The 17,721-nt window shown below is 36.5% G+C and overlaps 2 protein-coding genes across 2 annotated transcripts in view; one reads left to right on the top strand and one right to left on the bottom strand.

Annotated features, from left to right (window-relative positions):
* The window catches only part of LOC122450481 (fatty acid desaturase 2-like protein FADS2B), a 914,319-nt gene that overhangs the window by 820,555 nt on the left and 76,043 nt on the right, over window positions 1–17,721 (top strand). The gene's annotated exons all lie outside the window — the stretch shown is intronic.
* On the bottom strand, window positions 7,492–8,541 carry LOC122449961 (olfactory receptor 5T1-like; the record flags this gene model as incomplete). The annotated part of the gene is made up of 1 exon (XM_043482081.1): window positions 7,492–8,541. A coding segment is annotated over one exon (1,050 nt), but the record flags the coding sequence as incomplete, so codon positions are not given.

Here is a 17,721-nt window from a genome sequence, read left to right as displayed (position 1 = left end):
TACCGTGGCACTCGTGAGAGGACAGACAGGTGAGTCCGCGCGAGACAGGCTTCTCAGAGATGCGTCTATACGGGCAGTCAGCTGACTCCTGACAGAGCTGATAAGGGAAACGCATAGAAGAGGAAGAGCCCTTCTTCAAAACAATGACGCTGAACATGGGTAACAGCTTAAACGAGTACTAAATCTTAATAATATGAAAGTAAAGTGATTAACAGTACAGCACGGTTATAAAGTTCAGATACTTTATCACAGAAGATACACAGATGGAAGCTTAAATTAAAATAAACAAATGTTCAACACCATTTGCAATTAGGGAAATATAATTTAAAATCACCATGTTGAAAGTAAAATAAAATCGCTGTATACATATCCCACTGTATACATTACCCCATATACGTATTAGAATGACTAGAATATAATAGCAAATGGCAATGCAAAGTGCTCCCAAGGATGCTATGTAACTGGAGATCTCATCCGTTAATGACAGGAAGCAAAGTGGAGCAGTCACTTCAAATAATAATCAGACAGTATCTTATGAAATGAAACATACACTTACTGTATGACCCAGCAATCATCTTAGGAAACCCTACAGGCGGGAGAGCGGGGAGGGCCTGGTGGACCACAGTCCATAGAGTTGCAACGAGCTGGACATGACTGAAGTGACTTCGCATGCATGGCAATCAACACAGGAGCATACCGCATTTTGTTTTGAAATAAATGACAATTTTTAAAAAACAGCTCCTGAAGCTATTCTATTTAAGCATTGAAAAATAAATTAAAAAGCAAACTCTAATCCAAAGACAAAGAAAGAAAAAACAAATGCAAAAATATTAGTATTGATAGAAAGATCTGCTTTACTAAATCATGTGGGATGCACTGACATGGTATTCATTGAAAAATCCATATTCAAATTAAGAAATTAGAAATTAACAGCAAAATAAACTGATAGAATTATAAAAGTTAAAAGCAAAACATTCAGGCTCTACTACAAAGCCACAAATATCAAGACAGTATGGTACTGGCACAAAGACAGAAACATAGATCAATGGAACAGAATAGAAACCCCAGAGATAAATCCACGAACCTATGGACACCTTATCTTCGACAAAGGAGGCAAGGATATACAATGGAAAAAAGACAACCTCTTTAACAAGTGGTGCTGGGAAAACTGGTCAACCACTTGTGAAAGAATGAAACTAGAACACTTTCTAACACCATACACAAAAATAAACTCAAAATGAATTAAAGATCTAAATGTAAGACCAGAAACTATAAAACTCCTAGAGGAGAACATAGGCAAAACACTCTCCGACATGAATCACAGCAGGATCCTCTATGACCCACCTCCCAGAATATTGGAAATAAAAGCAAAAATAAACAAATGGGACCTAATGAAACTTAAAAGCTTTTGCACAACAAAGGAAACTATAAGTAAGGTGAAAAGACAGCCCTCAGATTGGGAGAAAATAATAGCAAATGAAGAAACAGACAAAGGATTAATCTCAAAAATATACAAGCAACTCCTGCAGCTCAATTCCAGAAAAATAAATGACCCAATCAAAAAATGGGCCAAAGAACTAAACAGACATTTCTCCAAAGAAGACATACAGATGGTTAACAAACACATGAAAAGATGCTCAACATCACTCATTATCAGAGAAATGCAAATCAAAACCACAATGAGGTACCATTACATGCCAGTCAGGATGGCTGCTATCCAAAAGTCTACAAGCAATAAATGCTGGAGAGGGTGTGGAGAAAAGGGAACCCTCTTACACTGTTGGAGGGAATGCAAACTAGTACAGCCACTATGGAGAACAGTGTGGAGATTCCTTAAAAAACTGGAAATAGAACTGCCATATGACCCAGCAATCCCACTTCTGGGCATACACACTGAGGAAACCAGATCTGAAAGAGACATGTGCACCCCAGTGTTCATCACAGCACTGTTTATAATAGCCAGGACATGGAAGCAACCGAGATGCCCATCAGCAGATGAATGGATAAGGAAGCTGTGGTACATATACACCATGGAATATTACTCAGCCATTAAAAAGAGTTCATTTGAATCAGTTCTAATGAGATGGATGAAATTGGAGCCTATTATACAGAGTGAAGGAAGCCAGAAAGATAAAGACCAATACAGTATACTAACACATATATATGGGATTTAGAAAGATGGTAATGATAACCCTATATGCAAAACAGAAAAAGAGCACAGATATACAGAACAGACTTTTGGACTCTGTGGGAGAAGGCGAGGGTGGGATGTTCTGAGAGAACAGCATTGAAACATGTATACTATCAAGGGTGAAACAGATCACCAGCCCAGGCTGGATGCATGAGACAAGTGCTAGGGCCTGGTGCACTGCGAAGACCCAGAGGGATGGGATGGGGAAGGAGGTGGGAGGGGGGATCGGGATGGGGAACACATGTAAATCCATGGCTGATTCATGTCTATGTATGGCAAAAACTACTACAATATTGTAAATTAATTAGCCTGCAACTAATAAAAATAAATGAAAAAAAAAAACATAAACTAGAATTTTTTAAAGATGTGTGTGCTTGAGTGCTAAGTCACTTCAGTCCCATCCAACTCCTGCGACCCTATGGACTGTAGCCCTCCAGACTCCTCTGTCCGTGGGATTCTCCAGACAAGAATACTGGAGTGGATTGCCATGCCCTCCTCCAGGGACTCTCCCGACCCAGGGATCGAAACCTCATCTCTTTGTCTCCTGCATTGGCAGGCGGGTTCTTGACCATTAGTGCTACCTGGGAAGCCCTTTTTAAAGATAATGAATATGAAATAAATAACAGTGTTACTCTATTTTATATGTTTTTAAATTGAATTAAATAAACTATTTTTGACAGTTGCCTCCCTAATATATCCACTCATGAAGGAATATTTATTAAGCAACAATATGTATTGAAAATTATTGTGGACTGTAAAAGTAGATTCAACAATAAATTGAATTTAAAGGACATATTATATAAAATAGTGAAAAATGTAAAGATGCATTTTAAGAGAGATGGAATAGGAGGACTACATGGAGGTAAGTTGTATTATCATAAAGTTGTCAAGGGCTTCCCTGGTGGCTCAGAAGTAAAAAATCAATCTGCCCGCAATGGAGGAGATGTGGAAGGTCTGGGTTTGATCCCTTGGTCAGGAAAATCCCTTGCAGGAGACAATGGCAACCCATATTCTTGCCTGGGAAATTTCATGGACAGAGGAGCCTGGCAGGCTACAGTCCGTAGGGTTGCAATAAGTCAAACATGACTGAGCTGCTGAGCATGAGCCCAGTCAAAGTCAAAGAGATCCTTACTAAGAAGTGACATTTAAAGGAAGGAATCATGTGAATAGCTTTGTGGAGAGCCTTCCAAACAGGGGGAAAGAAATACAGAAAAAATGTGTGGAGAATATATTGTGGTAAGAGATGCTCTATACTTTTACTGTTGAGGTAGTATTTAAATTCCTTAATTCCACTTTAGGGAAATATCCTTGGGTTGTACTCTGTTGTGCTGAGATTGCACTGTTGGAAGTAGAGGTTTCACACCCATGCATGCACATGCATAACACAAAAACATACACAGTAATTATGATGATGGAGGGAAGGAAGAAAGGAAGAGAGAGAAACAGGAAATGCACTTCCACTTTCAATCGACTTTGAAGGACTCTATCTTTTCAGTGCAAATGAGATCTGTCAAAACAGTCCTAAACACAAAGAGACTCTCTTCTGTACCTTGGTTCTTGGGTCTAGGGGTGAAAATGGGGCCTCTGCCAAAGCATCCTGGAGGGGGGCATGGCACCCCACTCCAGTATCATTGCCTGGAGAATTGCTGGACCGAGGAGCTTGGCGGGCTGCAGTCTTGGGGTCTCAGAGAGTCTGACACGACTGAGCGGCTAAGCACACACTCATGCCAAAGCATCACAGGGTGGCAAAGGTCACTGAAAAAGGGACCCAAAGCCGGGTCAGGACCAGGTCAGCAGGGAAACCCTTATCGACCGGCTGGAGAGAGCCGCGTGCCAGTCAGGTGGCCATTAACTCTGAATTGTGCTTATCTTCTATCATTCTTGAGTTTAAGTATAATCCTGATAAATGCTAATGTCAAAGTATGGGCTTCACAGGTGGCACTAGTAGTAAAGAACCTGCCTGCCAATGCAGGAGACATAAGAGACACGGGTTCGATCCCTGGGTCAGGAAGATCCCCTGGAGGAGGGCTTGGCCACCCACTCCAGTATTTTTGCCTGGATAATTCCATGGACAGAGGAGCCTGGTGGGCTAGAGTCCATAGGGTCGCAAACAGTAGGACACGCCTGAAGAGAGTTAGCAAGCATGCACGCAGTCTCTGTATAATGTGAAGAAATAAAGTGTGGGTTTAGTGTCCATGCTTTGGATGAAAAGAAAAAAAAGAAAAGCAAAAGAAATGTACCCTCTTAAACAGCATGTAGTGACATCAGGAATTTGCTCCATCACCTGCGCTCTCAGAATTAAAGGCTGGGTTTAGTTTCCTGGGTTTAGTTTGCTGCATATGTGTAGATGAAGCAGAGTTCTTTAATTTGAAGTTCGTTGCCATTGACTCCATGGAAAGTGGATTGGAATATGTGAGGTGTGGTTTTGCTCTACATGAGTTGGTATTTGCTCAAGCTAGTCAGATCACTTGTAATTATAATAGGAATCTATCCATTTTGAGTTATATGGAGACAGAAGCTGACAATATACGTTTAATGTGAACGTTGCATGTGTATGTGTGTGTGTATGCAAATAAATCCAATATTTCCATGTTGAAGTCCTAGGTCCTAGGATATCAGAATGTAACTGTTTTGCAGACAGTCTTTGAGGAGGCAATTAGCTGAAAATGATGCCTTTATGGCACATCTTATCCTATATAATTGTTGACCCTTTAAGAAGAGTTTATGGACAAGGGAATGGAAACCCACTCCAGTATTCTTGCCTGGAGAATCCCGTGGGTAGAGAAGCCTGTTGGGCTACAGTCCATGTGATCATAAAGTGTTGGAGACAACCCAGAGACTGAGCAAGCAAGAAGAGATTAGGGCACTGAAATTCAGAGAAACAGATAACTTGAAGACAGAGGGTAAAGGCTGCCAACTACAAATGAAGAAGAGAGGCATCAGAAAATAATCAACCCTGCTGTTACATTGATTTCAGACATCTAGACTCCAGATAGTGAGAAAATATTTTTTTAAAAATATTTATTGCAGTATAGTTGATTTACAATGTTCTGTTAGTTTCAGCTATAGAGCAAAGTGAATCTATGATCAGTTCAGTTCAGTTCAGTCGATCAGTCGTGTCCCACTCCTTGAGACTCCATGAATCACAGCACGCCAGGCCTCCCTGTCCATCACCAACTCCCGGAGTCTAACCAAACCCATGTCCATTGAGTCGGTGATGCCATCCAGCCATCTCATCCTCTGCTGTCCCCTTCTCTTCCTGTCCTCAATCTTTCCTAGCATCAGGGTCTTTTCAAATGAGTCAGCTGTTTGCCTCAGGTGGCCAAAGTATTGGAGTTTCAACTTCAACATCAGTCCTACCAATGAACACCCAGGACTGATATACTCTAGGATTGACTGGTTGGATCTCCTTGCAGTCCAAGGGACTCTCAAGAGTCTTCTCCAACACCACAGTTCAAAAGCATCAATTCTTTGGTGCTCAGCTTTCTTTATAGTCCAACTCTCACATGCATACATGACCACTGGAAAAACCATAGACTTGATTAGATGTACCTTTGTTGACAAAGTAATGTCTCTGCTTTTCAATATGCTGTCTAGGTTGTCATAACATTCCTTCCAAGGAGTAAGAGTCTTTTTAATTTCATGGTTGCAATCACCATCTGCAGTGATTTTGGAGCCCAGAAAAATAAAGTCAGCCACTGTTTCCAATGTTTCCCCATCTATTTGCCATGAAGTTATGGGACTGGATGCCATGATCTTAGTTTTCTGAATATTGAGCTTTAAGCCAACTTTTTCACTCTCCTCTTTCACCTTCATCAAGAGGCTCTTGAGTTCTTCTTCATTTTCGGCCATAAGGGTGGTGCCATCTGCATATCTGAGGTTATTGATATTTCTCCAGGCAATCTTGATTCCAGCCTGTGCTTCCTCCAGCCCAGCGTTTCTCGTGATGTACTCTGCATATAAGTTAAATAAGCAGGGTGACAATATACAGCTTTGACGTACTCTTTTTCCTATTTGGAACCAGTCTGTTGTTCCATGTCCAGTTCTAACTGTTGCTTCCTGACCTGCATAGAGGTTTCTCAAGAGGCAGGTCAAGTGGTCTGATATTCCCATCTCTTTCAGAATTTTCCACAGTTTATTGTGATCCACACAGTCAAAGGCTTTAGCATAGTCAATGAAGCAGAAATAGATGTTCTATTGTGAAAAGAAGGGAAGCAAAAAGCAAAACAGAAAAAGAAAAATATACCCATTTGAATGCAGACTTCCAACAAATAGCAAGGAGAGATAAGAAAGCCTTCCTCAGCGATCAATGCAAAGAAATAGAGGAAAACAACAGAATGAGAAAAACTAGAGATCTCTTCAAGAAAATTAGAGATACCAAGGGAACATTTCATGCAAAGATGGGCTCGATAAAGGACAGAAATGGTAGGAACCCAACAGAAGCAAAAGATATTAAGAAGTGGCAAGAATACACAGGGGAACTGTACACAAAAGATCTTCACAACCCAGATAATCACAATAGTGTGATCACTCACCTAGAGTCAGACATCCTAGAATGTTAAGTCAAATGGGCCTTAGGAAGCATCATTAGGAACAAATCTAGTGGATGTGATGGAATTCCAGTTGAGTTGTTTCAAATCCTGAAAGACGATGCTGTGAAAGTGCTGCACTCAATATGCCAGCAAATGTGGAAAACTCAGCAGTGGCCACAGGACTGGAAAAGGTCAGTTTTCATCCCAATCCCAAAGAAAGGCAATGCCAAAGAATGCTCAAACTACCGCACAATTGCACTCATCTCACACACTAGTAAAGTAATGCTTAAAATTATCCAAGCCAGGCTTAGGCAATACGTGAACCATGAACTTCCAGATGTTCAAGCTGGTTTTAGAAAAGGCAGAGGACCCAGAGATCAAATTGCCAACATCCAATGGATCATCAAAAAAGCAAGAGAGTTCCAGAAATTAACAACCAGTATCTATATATGCATATGTGTGTATGTGTGTATACATGTGTATGTGTTTATCTGTAGATACATATATGTATATATATATATAAAGTCTTCATATGAATATAATAATAAAATACATATTACATACCCATGTTATGTGGAGATAGATGTATATAGATGTCACAGTTTCCTGTATGTGCAAAAACTGCATGTGTGGTGGGTTGACTATAATCTTTATTTTAAACATCTAAGAATAGCAGGTAGACATAAATAAACTAATAGAAAATATTTTAATTATAATTTTTGATTTGAAAACAATAAACATCAGTCTTAATTTATTTCAATTTAATGTTTAGTGTGAAAAATATACTTTGTTGATAAACCAATTTTTCCCAGACACTTTCTTCATTGTTTCTTTGACATCTTTGTTCCTCAAACTATAGATGATGGGATTCAACATGGGAATTATGATGGTGTAAAATACAGACACGATCATGTCATGATCCAAGGCATAGCTGGAAGTGGGTCTCATGTACATAAAGAGAACCGTGCCATGAAAAATGGACACTCCAGTTAGGTGAGAGCCACATGTAGAAAAGACTTTCCTTCTCCCTTCAGCAGAACGCATCCTCAGAATGGCCAACAGGATGAAACCATAGGAGATCAGAACAATCAATATGGTGGATATCTCAATAGAGCCTGCAAAATAGAAAACTAGAAGCTGGTTCATGCGAGTATCAGAGCAAGAAATAGCGAGGAGGGGAGGGATGTCACAGAAGACATGTCTGATTTCATTCGATGCACAGAAGGAGAGGGTAAAAGTAGCCACTGTGTGTAAAGTAGCATGCAAGATACCAACAGCATAGCAGGAAATTATGAGTGGCACATAGACTCGGGGTGACATTTTAACTAAATACAGGAGAGGGTTGTAGATGGCTACGTAGCGATCATAGGCCATTGCGGCCAAGATGAAGCATTCTGTGGTCCCACAAGTAAGAAAGAGAAACATCTGTGTGGCACATCCAAGAAAGGAAATGGTTTTATTCTCTGATAGGAAATTGATCAGCATTTTGGGGGTGATAACAGAAGAATAGCAGGCATCCAAGAATGATAATGCTGTCAGAAAATAGTACATGGGGTTGTGGAGCCGGGAATCCATAATGACCAAGAAAACCAACCCCAAATTCCCGATCATTGTAAAAAGATAGATTGCTAGAAATAGTAAAAATAGAAAGATTTGCATCTTAAAATCATCTGTAAAGCCCATCAGTATGAACATGGTGACCTCAGTCCTATTTTTTATCTGAGTCCTGTATAAATCTAAATCTGATGGTGACCCTGATATCTCAGTTTTCATTTTTAAGTTCCAAAAGCAATATATGGCAAAAATAGAGTCCACCAATTATATTCTCACGTCTGTTTCTTAGAAATCCTTTTCAGTGAGGGAATAGTCCAGTGATTAAAAGTTGAATCCAAGTGGATGCTTGCTCTGTAAAAATAAATTAAAAATAAATAATTTTTAAAAATTAATAATTTTTCATGTTAAAAATAATGCCAGTTTATATGTTTTAACTTCCAATCTATTTTCTGTTAAATTTATGACTACTCACTTTCATATTATGTCATCTAAAAATTCACAAAGACAAATGAATATAGGAGTTTTTAATCCCCAAATTATTATAGTAGAAAACACACATCTGAGGGCTAATCCCAGATTTTCTACAGCATGCATGAAGTTTACAGTTTGTAAAATGTGAGCAAATATATTGACATCAGAAGATAGTACTAAATTTAAATGTTAAAAACCAATGTGAAAATTACTTAACTTTATCATGTCCCCAGGTTACTAGGAAATGGGATCATTATTATTATTGTGATATCACTTAGTCATGTCCAACTCTTTGCAGCCCCATGGACTGCAGCCCGCCAGGCTCCTCCGTCTAGGCAGAAGACTGCAGTGCGTGGTGGCCATTCCCTTCAGGGAATCTTCCTGGCCCCGTGGTCGAACCTGGATTTCCTGCATTGCAGGCAGATTCTTCATAATCTGAGTCACCAGGGAAGCCCAAGCAGATCCACTTGTACCAGAAGTGAGGTTCGAAACCACAAGGATATAAATCCATTGGATCTTAAGTCCAATGCCTTAACCACTTGGACATTCTGGTACCTGAATTTTCTACAATTACTATAAAATACAGTCATCCCTCGGAGTTGGGCATGTAGTTCCATATTTCCCCTCACCCATACCCAAATTAAAGAGGCACAAGTTCTTTATATAAAATGGGGAGATATTTACAATATAAGCAACACACCTCTTCTCACATACTTGAACCCATCTATAGATTACTTATAAAACCTAATATAATGTGCATGTTGTCTAAAAGGTTGTAAATACAATTTAAATGCTTTTAAAATAGTTGTTGATGTGCTGCAAATTTGTTTTACTTTTTGAACTCTGCAAATTTTTATTTTCACAATACTTTGGATCTGCAGTTGATTGAATCCAGGGAAGTAGAACCCTTGGATATAAATAGCACTAACTGTAAATATCTCCTGATGACAAATAATAAAACTCTTTAGAAAAGGTATTGCTAAAAGGAGCACATGACTGTATAAATCACAACATAGTATTTTATTATGGCTCATATTTCCCTATGATGTCAGACTGTTGCTTATTCAGTGGAGTATGAAGAAAGCAAAGTGCATAACAAACAAGCAAAATGTTAAAAGGTCATCAGTATCTGTACCTAAAGTCTCCAGCATTGAAGCAATTAGATATTTCATTTACCGTGTATAGGACCAAGATTTCAGTATCATGACTCTTGTTTTTCTTCAGTGTGCTATATAGATCGACATTTATTTGAAAGAATGAAAAATCTGCTGTGGGTGGAAATGAGCTGAATTCAGTGACCTACTAATAGCTTATATTACTAACACGAAATTACTAACATGAAACTATATCTTTGTTATAATGAGACATGCATACATCAAATAGAGAATGAGCAAATCAGCTTAAAATCACTTTTAGAAGGAAAACAAAGTCTCATATCTTCATTTTCCCAGATAGTTCCACCATTCACTTGAAAACTTTTCTTAAATAATTTTTCAACTATGGAGTTGTCAAATCAAAAAGGAAAATATTACTTAATCCTTAGAGAGATATATATGGTACAAATATATAATTAAATCAAATATTTATCTCTTTTTTAATTCAAAGAACTCACATATTACTCTTGAAAGCACATATACACACACAAACGTATTATAAAAATTCCAATTTAGTTTGAATGGATATATTAATAAGGTATCTTATAAAACCATCAAGTTTATTTTAACATTAAAGGTATTAAGCGTACTAAATGTATTATTTGAGTATTGACAATATCGTCATTTTTAATTCATTATTATCAATCTTTCTCCTTCAAGAATCCATATATTACACACAAAAATATTGACCGACAAGAATCAGTTTCAAAATAGGAATTAGACAGATAAGAAATACAGTAAAGATAATAAAGATACGAGGCAAATTTTGAAGACTACATTGAGATTGTCTAATAAAGAATTCTTAATACATGTTCACTAACCTTCACAAGGGAAACTTTAGCTTTATTTTATTCTAATTTTTATTTAACTGGTGTGTTTGAGACAGCACAGTTGTGGAAGACAAAAAATATTGAATCTAACTCTAGAACCTTAATATTGATCGCAGATTTAGCCCCTAATGTGATTTAGCCAAAGTAACTCGAGCCTTCAAATGAAAGAATAAAATTGATCAAAATTTTGGTGCATATTTTGTTCAACTACATGAACATGGTCTGACAACAGATTTCTTATTTATGAGATGCATTAAAATGTTTTATTAAAGTATCAATTATATGTAAGGATGCATACATGTTAAATATGACTATAATATGTTTCAAATTTTTCCTTTTTTTTTTTCATTTAATTAGTTGGAGGCTAATTACAATATTGTAGTGTTTTTTGCCATACATTGACATGAATCAGCCATGGATTTACATGTGTTCCCCATCCCGATCCCCCCTCCCGCCTCCCTCCCCACCCCATCCCTCTGGGTCTTCCCAGTGCACCAGCCCTGAGCACTTGTCTCATGCATCCAGCCTGGGCTGGTGATCTGTTTCACCCTTGATAGTGTACTTGTTTCAATGCTGTTCTCTCAGGACATCCCACCCTCGCCTTCTCCCACAGAGTCCCAAAGTCTGTTCTATACATCTGTGTCTCTTTTTCTGTCCTGCATATAGGGTTATCAAATTTTTTTCTTAACTTCACGGGACAGTTATAAATAAATAGGGAGCTAGGAAATCAAATTTTTGTCAAAGCATTAGATAATAAATGGACTCCAAAGCAAAATCTAAGTAGCTCTTCTTTTAGTTAAGCTTATGTGTTACATGACACTTAATATAAATTAAAAATATCATTCCCATGAAATTAAAGTAACTGAATTCCAGTATTTAATCCTATCAATCATCTTAAAAATTCTCTTTCATTACATTCTGATGTGGGGCATATCAATAAAATAATAGTATGTTTACTTAAATATCCTGATAATTTTGTACTTTACAACTTTCTCATAAACCTTTATATCTCTGATCTATTTTTTTTGGACTCCATTTTTTTTTAATTTATTTATTCTTTAATTGAAGGATAATTGCTTTGCAGATTTTGTTGTTTTCTATGAAGCTTCAACATGAGTCAGCCATAGGTACAAAAGGTGGATTATGAATGTAGGCATATATTATTCTTAATCATACTTCATTAGACCAATTACCTATTTCATTGTAGAAAAATGAGGAATGATAAACAAAAAGTGTTTCCCAGGTGGTGCTAGTGGTAAAGAATCCACCTGCCAATGCAGGAGATGTGGGTTTGATCCCTGGATCATGGAGATTCCCTGGAGAGGGAAATGGCAATCTAATCCAGTACTCTTGCCTGGAAAATTCCATGGACAGAGGAGCCTAGTGGGCCAGACCATGGGGTGGCAAAGAGTCAGACATGACTTAGCACACACAGACAAAAAGTATGGGGTCATTTACTTCATCCAGGATGTTCATCAAGCAGGCGATTCTGTCCACTAATTAAGGAAATTAGAACTAATTGTTTTTGCATCTAGCTGATTTCACTTTGAGAGAAAGAGTCTACATAGCAACCTGCAACAAAATAAATGGGAATTCTTTTATAGATTAGACAACTGAAGGACCAGCTAGCCCTATGAACTGAGTAAGCTCCCACAGTGAATTACTAGAGGCGCCAAGGCTGAAGTACAAATTTCTCTGTTGCCAGACCCCATGCTATTACCATCAACATATCACAAGCTAATTGTAACATGCCACAATTCTGGAATTGCTATGCTCCTAGAAGTACAAATTAACATTCTTATGTGCCTGAATCTTTTTAAAATCAAGCTTAAGTAGACTATGAAAATAAAATGAAACAAAAATCTTACTGTAGCTTCTAGATTAATCATCTAACTAGTGAAATAAATTTAAAATTAATTTATATCCCCCCATGAGAAAAAATAATGATCTTCAAAAGACATATACCCAATGGCTGTTTAATAAATAATTTTCTTTCCATTTAATAATTTTCCTAAAGTTTAAATATAGCCATTTATTTATACCTTATTCTGACTGCTGTCTTCCATCTAGGAAATTAAAATTTTTTCTAATTTATAGCCACATTGGGCTAAAAATTCAGGGAGTCTTTTCTGTTTCCCCTACTATGTTCTAATAAATTTCCTCACTCAATCCTTAATTCAGTTCTGAATTAACTAGAAAAATTTATCTAAGGCTTAAATATTAAGGCATAGAATCTAGTATGAGGTTTAAGGTTATCGCTTCTAAAATATCTTGTAATCAATGAAAATCCTTTCATATTACCTGTGAAAATGAATTGCGTGCCCAGTTAAAATATGCTATGAGTATTAAGCATTTGAACTCTTATACCAGAATCTCTGACTCTTGAAATCTTTAGGGATATCTCGGGACAAAAAACACTAATTCTCTTCTGGGATAGAAAAGTAACAAGATTTTTTTTTTTTTCCTCTTCTTGATGAAAACAAAAAAAAAAAGCTCGATTTCAGGAGCAATGAACAACAAAGTTAAATGATTATGTGAATGCACTCTGGCCTCTGGTGTAAAATGATCTCTCAATGGAAGAAAAATATGTGCAGAATTGGAATGACATCTAATGATATAGGACACGGAACAAGCTCTGATGTTCAATAGCTATGCCATTGGGTTGATGATTTAATTACTCTGAAATCCAATTTCCTCTACTTGGGAATATAACTTGCTACTACTCTCAAAATTTTGTAAATGATTAGATAACAAAATAATATGAAAGTACCTATAATAGACTTCATTCTCATTAAATAAAGATTACTGTAGATATTTAAATTTTAAAGTGCTACACTATGAAGGGATAAAGGGGTAAAGAGATAAAGTTCACTGGCAGTATATAGAGGAGATATATTAGTAAATGAATAAGATTATTGAAGGAGGGATTATAAAGTACACAAAAACAATATTTTATGTAGTAAAATCAAGTTGAATATAATTCAGCTCAGTTCAGTTCAGTAGCTCAGGTGTATCCGACTCTTTGCGACCCCATGAATCCCAGCACGCCAGACCTCCCTGTCCATCACCAGCTCCCGGAGTCTACTCAAACTCATGCCCATCGAGTCAGTGATGCCATTCAGCCATCTCATCCTCTGTCGCCCCCTTCTCCTCCTGCCCCTAATCCCTCCCAGCATGAGTGTCTTTTCCAATGAGTCAACTCTTCGCATGAGGTGGCCAAAGTACTGGAGTTTCAGCTTCAGCATCAGTCCTTCCAATGAACACCCAGGACTGATCTCCTTTAGGATGGACTGGTTGGATCTCCTTGCATGATTAGGAACATTTAAACAATGAAGAAGTAACTTTCATTTCTGATTGTGACATAGAGGGTCACAGCAAGACATTCTTCCTACTGAAAACACTAGACAAATTTGGATAAAAAATTACCAAACTCCTATTTTGAAGGAAACAGATAGCTATGGAAAAAGTAAAAAGTCAATGACAACATCAAAATGAAGGCTCATTACGTCAGAGAGAGACAGTCCACCTGATCATTCACAATTGGGTAACTGATCATCTTTTACAAACAATGCTGAAAAATGCAAAATGGCATAAAATCGTACTTAACGCATGTTTATTGATTCAAAGAATAATTGAAGGTACCCAGTTCTCCTCCACAGGTTTAGGCATTTGCATTCTCAGGAGTGTAAAAAGTATATTTTCCCAAGAGATTGGTTGGGGAAATATCTTAGACTGCTTTATGTACTAAATCTACACAATATACATTTTTCATTCCTTTTTCTTGAATGCCATTGAGATTTTGTCCCTATTTTTAAATGATGATTTTCCTCCCTTTTCTGTGAACTGTTACTTCAACTACTTGGTTCATTTTTCTACTTTTGTTTTATTTTGACTTCCTGATATTTAAGTGGAGGTTATTAATAAAAGCAAATAGCACTTTAGGTGAGGAATTATATTTTGTCATCTTTATCAAAACATTTCAGTTTTACTTTTAGTGTAAGGTTGTAACAAGTAGAATCATTTATTTTTGTGTAGATTTTTTGGTTTTTGTGTTCTGCGTTCTAGTTCTGAGTCAGTTGAGAAAAACTTTCTTCGCTTTAACAGTATAGAAACATGTACTTACAACTCTTTCGCTATTTAACTTTCAAAATATGTAAATGTGTTAAAACCTAGTCATATAGCAGGTGTTTTTTTTTTTAATGCTCATATTTTGCCAATTTGGTATGCTATTTTTATTATAGGATAAATTTTAATTTCTATCAGAGTTTTTCTCAACATTATTAGTGCATTAATGTGCTTTCCCAGAAAACTACATAGAATAATATCAGATTATTTTTCACAACTAAATCTCTGTAGAGTTAAATTTTATTCCTTGTTCATTAACAAGTTGAGCACCTTCCCATTTTTAAACAATTGTTTCCCTCTGTTTTCTGTGAAGTGTTCCTTAAACTATTTGTATCATTTTCTAATTTCATTTTAGACTTTTCCTTGATAACTAAAAAAAAAATCTTTTTTTGTAATGGAAAATAAAAATCTATCTGAGATATGACATATTTTTTCCAAAACTTTACCCAAACTAGTTTAACTTTACTTTTGGTGCATGCTCATTTCCATCAAGTAGAATTACCTACTTTTATGTAGTTAATTTTTTTCAGGTTTTGTGTCCTGAATTTTAATTTTGAGCCAAAGTTAAAGTTTTCTTGTTTCAAGATTATACAAATTTTAATTTAGAATGCTTTCTTTGTTTCACTTACTTTCTACACTATTTAAACCTACACATCATTTAAAGCTTTCCTATTCTTTCAAAACATCCTACCCTTGCCTTCTCCCACAAAACCCACTACAATATTGTAAAGTAATTAGCCTCCAACTAATAAAAATAAATGAAAAATAAATAAATTAAATTAAATTATGTATCATATAAGATTAAAAAAAAAAGCTTTCCTATTTTAAAGCTACCGTGCTGTTCCAATAACATTAATTTAAAAGTCTATATTTGCAAATGTGTTATGGTATTTTGGTATTGAATGATAAATTTGTGTCTTTTTTCTGAATTTTATTTTCTATGGCATCAGAAATTTTCTCTCTCCATGCATAATTCTACACTGTGCTAATTATGAGACTTTAGAACTCCTTCCAGCACTGTTGCTTTTTTGTTATGCGCCTGCAGTAGCTCAGTTCCGGCTGGCTTCTCACATCACCCACTCCTCAGTTCACCTTCCGTGGTATCTTCCACATGATCCCTGCTACTCTGGGATCACCTTCCTAGTCACTCTCTGTTTTGACACTATCATCAGAGCTCCCTCTCAGGGAAATATTTTCTGTTTGTAATCATAAACCCTTAGAAGCCACTGTTTACTAATAAGTAACATGACTGGGTACAAATCAACATTTTTGAAACAATCTAGGTGGTGGGAATAATTTTTTTTTCCCCAGGATTGAAGCCCAGAAGACACAGGCTGTGTCTTTCCACACTATCTCAGTTGGAGAATTCAAGTTATTTTATCCGATACAAAGTTTTGGTATTATTTTCTCTTACAACTGCATTCACACTAGAAATTTTAAACTGAGAACATAAAACCTCTATTATCAGTGGTTCTAATTTTTTTTTTTTTTTATTATTCTAGGAAAAATAATACAGCATCTATCTCTTAGGTCTCCCCGGTGCCTGGGGAAGAATCAATAACATATAAGATTAAAATAGTATTTATCATCTGGGCAATTACATGTGCAGGACCCTAAATATCAATTAAGAATATAATATAGGAGGATATAAGAAAAACATGTTCAGGAAACTGTGCTGCAAGCTCAGTGTTAAAGAAAGAGCCTCACAGCTGAGTGATCTTGGCAGCGTTTGAACTGGGTGTGTGTCAGTTTTAGATGGTCTCCAGGTATGGTGCTCAGCACCGTATTCAATTTTAAGGAATAAAAAGCGTGCTGTGCGCTCTAGTCCACGGAGAGGCTGAAGAGAAAGTATTCTGGATGGAGTGAGAACTAGCTGGGAAAAGTAAAAGAAATCATAGAGTGCCAGATGGTGCTTTTAATTGGAAATGTAACATGACTGGTCGAAGAGATCTCATGGGGTAGAGAAACTTTATTAAAGAGCCCTTTATTTTGGAAAGAATGGAATATTTTAAAGCTAAGTTGAATGTCTGATTAAATTGTGATTTCACGTAAACTAATATAATTATTTACATCTTCCGCAGTGAGATAAAATCTGCATCATCTTATATAAGAATGGTAAATATGAACTATTTTATATTCTTGTAAGCTTTAGTTTATAACTTTTATTTTAAAATCTAATACTAATATATAGTAGCAAGAGTGATATGTTAAAGGAACTTCCATGTATTTATGACTAGGTCAAATATAGTTTACAGTTAAAATATTTAATAATAATATTAAATTATTTGAAATGCTAAAGACTTGAATAACTGATATATTTTATATAATATGGGGAGATAAACTTGGTTTTGAGCCAGTATATTTTAATGGGGATTTTTAAGTTAATTAGATTCCTGATGATATTTTAAGAAGAGATTTAATATAAAACAAAGATTGATGCTGAAGCCTAAGCTCCGATACTTTGGTCACCGATGAGAAGAATCGACTTATTAGAAAAGACCCTGATGCTGGGAAAGACTGAAGGCAGGAGGAGAAGGGGAGCACAGAGGATGAGATGGTTGGATGGCATCACCGACTCAACGGACATGAGCTTGAGTTAACTCTGGGAGTTGGTGATGGACAGAGAAGCCTGGTGTGCTGCAGTCCATGGAGTTCCAAAGAGTCGGACACGACTGAGCGACTGAACTGAAGCAAATATAAAACAACCTAGTTCATACAATTGCAAGTTCTGGGGAATTCAAGGAGCATCTATTTTAAGAAAAAAATAAATGCTTTTAAGTTTAAATAATGAAGTGATTTTGAGTTCAATACTGATTTTAAATTACTTACATGATTTAGCTTGCTAATTAATATTACACATACAG

Source organism: Cervus canadensis, chromosome 11, assembly GCF_019320065.1.
Source record: "Cervus canadensis isolate Bull #8, Minnesota chromosome 11, ASM1932006v1, whole genome shotgun sequence".
Taxonomy (NCBI): domain Eukaryota; kingdom Metazoa; phylum Chordata; class Mammalia; order Artiodactyla; family Cervidae; genus Cervus; species Cervus canadensis.
Note: the sequence above shows the minus strand (reverse complement) of the source record. Positions and strands in the feature narration are given on the sequence as shown.